Genomic DNA, 3,818 nt, shown 5'->3' on the forward strand with positions numbered 1-3,818 from the left:
GCAGAAGCCATTCGTGAAGGGAGCCATGACAATCAAAAGTGATTTTACTTATTATTAAAAAGTATGTTGATAGACTGGAAAAAATAAAGGATATTATATTGTTAATTTCTTTACATCTATCGCAATATTCTAGATTTTTTGTGTATTGTAGAGCAGAAGCTAAAAAGGCAATCAAAAACGACTGGCCGTCAATATGAATTATACCTTAAGAGCGCGCTGCCGGAGTGGTGGGGATCAGCGTAGAAAACACACTTAAAACATGCCTTTAGATTTTTGTACAATTTTTAAAAACCGTTTGTGGTATCAGCCCAATTTTTTATATTAATTAGCAAGGACCAGCGCAGGAGGTAACGAATTTTCATCGATCTACATTGGCTATAAATAGGTTAATTACATTTTTGAAAATGGGCAATTTTAATTTTTTATGAAATCAAATATCCATGAATTTTCGTCATTGCCTTCTTGGGGTCATTACAAAGATAACACATAAGTTTCAAGTGATTTTATGGTCAATTAAAGGAAATTTGTACGAAAATTCTTCATTATAAAGTGACCCTAGTGGTGTTTCCCACAATATTTAGATCGAAAGCGAAACGCAAGTGCAGTGGTTCGCCTGTAGATGGCGGAGAAACATGGCGGGTTCTCATTTGAATTTAAATACATGACCACTGTAGTGAATATACCGCTCTCGTTCGTTCATAAGGCAAAAAGAACCCGCGAGCGCGACGCTGTAGGTCAGGGTAAATGTAAAGATTTCGGGATCGTTTCCGTTTTTTCAGAACCGTTAATTCAGTAGCAGGAAGGGACGAACGGAGCAGTTTCTTACAGGGGGGAATGTTAAAAATTTTCCAACTTTCGAAATTCAAATGCTAAAGAAACGCTACAACACGCAAAATCCAAGACTGAGACTGGGTCAAAATGGCATGGCTTTACTACCTATGATCACAGATTTATTACTATGATGTAGGAAGTCGGCATTGCTGCTTAATCCTTCATTCATTTCTCAACGAGATAGGTATGCATTCTATGCGAAGTCTAATAATTCGCAATGAGAGCAATTAAATATGATATGACATCCCACCCAGCTAGCACGATGACGTCAATATCACGCCATTTTGTGGTCATATAGAACGTCATTAATGACATATAAAAGACGTGACTTGGACGTAGGTATGACGTGATTATGTCACATCCCAATGACGTGATGTATTACGTCAATATTGACGTGATATATTACGTCAATATTGACGTGATATATTACGTCAATATTGACGTGATATTACGTCAATATTGACGTGATATTACGTCAATATTCACGTGATATATTACGTCAATATTGACCTGATATATTACGTCAATATTGACGTGATGTATACGTTACTATTGACGTGTGTGTATATATGTATATAGGTAATAAATAAAAATGCACATAACGTAACTATATATATTGAATACCACAAAAGACTTATATTAAATACAAAAAATATTATATTGCTTACTGTAGAAGACCATTGTCTCTTAATCTATATATTAAGTGTATGTAAAAGAGGAAAAGAAAAATATCCCTGTATGTGTGGAAAAAGAATACATTTCCCACTAACACTTGATAGTGGCCAAGTTTGTAACACTGATAGATCATTCACAACAAAAATGTTTAGCTTTGCCGAACTAAAAGGATATTCATACAGGGATGAGTATCTACAAAATATTTTACAAACAATCAAAATACTACCTTCTAATTGTGACACAAAATTATGAATTTGAATAACCTTGTCTTTAATCATACAATAACAATCAGATTTAGAAAATGAATAAATAGACAATATGAAATTTTTGAAATGAACCTTTTTAAATTGCTTACAATATGCTAATGAAATCGTTGGTCCTTGACAATGTTCAATTTGGGGTTTACCACAAATATCAATACCTGACTGCTGCTTTTCATCAATAAGAAAGCTAATTTCTTGTAGTCGTTTACATATTTGTTTTAATGGTTCTTTTGGAGATTTAATTAGCCGTTTTAACTGTCCTAAAAAGTTTTCAAGTGGGAATGCCGAAAAACAGTCAAGTGGCCCATACATGGCAACATCTGCTGGTAAATGAATTAAATTATGTACATTAAAAATTTGAAATTCAGCACCATACAAATGCTCGCTGTGTTGTACAAAGGTTTTCAAAAGTTGAAAAGCAGAGTCGCACCCAAATTGAACTATATGTTTTCTTGAACATAAGATTACTATCGCCGCGTGCAGTAATAAAAAATGCTCATATATAGCAATATCGACAACTTGAGGGAGAACAATAGGTCCTATATACAAAAGAAAACTACGAAATTCCGTTGCCTTAAAACGAGCTAACTCGCTTAAGGGGCGAGGTTTTCTGTTTATTTCTTGTGGAATATAATGTTTTAATGCAACCATTTTCCCAGATATAATTTGAACTGACTGGGATGATAATCTAACTTTGTAAATGCCACTCATCAATTTAGAAGTTTACGAGTGACTCCAAGGCAAACATTGTGCATATAATCTATTGGAAAGGATGTCACCAGTCCAATATTTAATTGTAATAGAGGAGAGTCACCCAAGTGATGTTCCTCATCTAGTTTTAATCTAAAACTCTCATCTGTTCTTAAGGTAGAATTAATATTATTTAATATTACCCTTCCGTTGAGATATGTTCCCGACACAGTACATTTTTCGCAAGAGGAATAGCCCCCATGTGATTTAATACATTTGAGATATCGCACATCTAGTTCAATAGTGCCATAAGTGCAAAAAATTCAAATTTTCACTTAAGTCCATATTGCTGTTCTTCTATGTCTAACGCATGCACTGCAATATAGCCATATGTAACATTTTAATATTATTCAATGCAGTGTAAGATATTTCCCTATTGCAGGTTCATAGTATTGTGGTGCAATAGAGCCGTAACTGTCAGTTGTGGCCATATGATTCTTGAATACTTGCGCATCATGGTGCGCTACCGCCGCAAACAACAGTTATGGCTCTATAGCATCAAAAACTATTTTGCCGCTATAATTATGACGCAGTTGCTTTCCTACCAACAACAGTGAAGTGTGTGTTTGTTTCCGCTGGCAACAGATTAATTTGGTGTTAAGTGAACAAATATTGTATCTTGAGCGAGTATTGCACATTCGTTTGTTATTATGTCTCGTGCAAAAAAGTTAGTAAAGTTGGCTTTAGATAAAGATAACATTGAAAACGAGGATCCGAAAGAGAGTGAGGTTCGAGTAAACAAACGCTTGGTTTTATAATCTCTAGATGTATTTGTATTTTAGAACACCTCTAAACCAAAGAAAACGTATGCTGAACTTCAAAATTGCCAGTTGGTACCTAACGTAATATTACAAGAAGTAAGTCTAAATGAATCTGTCATGATTCACGACAAATAATATTGTCATTTATTTGAATTTTTATTATTTTAGTATTCTACGAATCAACCCTTTTTATTGGACTTAGAGGTAGATTTTTCGAAATACAATGATCCCATTTTTGGATTAGAGGCACATAACGTAAGTTGATTTAACTTTAAATAACAATTATGTACTTATTTTTATATTAGAACTCAACAACGCTAGATTTACCAGGATGCTCAGGGAATACTGCAGTGTCAGAGATTAGTAATGGACATGTTGTGACTCCCTTGGACGACCAGCAAGCGGAGGAGGTGACCAGTTAATATCAGAATCTTCCCATATTACACTCATTTGCGTTCTAGATTAATAATGATGCAGCCATTTTTGACTCAGATGATTCCATTAATGATAAAGATTACACACCTTCAGGTGATGATTC

At 34.4% G+C, this 3,818-nt stretch overlaps 1 protein-coding gene across 1 annotated transcript in view; it reads left to right on the plus strand.

Annotated features, from left to right (window-relative positions):
* Window positions 1-2,773: 2,773 nt before the first annotated feature.
* Window positions 2,774-3,818, plus strand: part of LOC116179523 — a 2,916-nt gene continuing 1,871 nt past the window's right edge. The window contains exons 1-5 of the mRNA XM_031499346.1: window positions 2,774-3,247; window positions 3,302-3,376; window positions 3,449-3,535; window positions 3,586-3,690; window positions 3,742-3,808. Coding sequence (XP_031355206.1) covers window positions 3,170-3,247; window positions 3,302-3,376; window positions 3,449-3,535; window positions 3,586-3,690; window positions 3,742-3,808 — 412 coding nt within the window. The 5' untranslated portion in view covers window positions 2,774-3,169. The remainder of the gene's footprint in view (window positions 3,248-3,301; window positions 3,377-3,448; window positions 3,536-3,585; window positions 3,691-3,741; window positions 3,809-3,818) is intronic.

This window comes from Photinus pyralis, unplaced genomic scaffold (assembly GCF_008802855.1).
Source record: "Photinus pyralis isolate 1611_PpyrPB1 unplaced genomic scaffold, Ppyr1.3 Ppyr1.4_LG1, whole genome shotgun sequence".
In the NCBI taxonomy this organism is placed as follows: Eukaryota; Metazoa; Arthropoda; class Insecta; order Coleoptera; family Lampyridae; genus Photinus; species Photinus pyralis.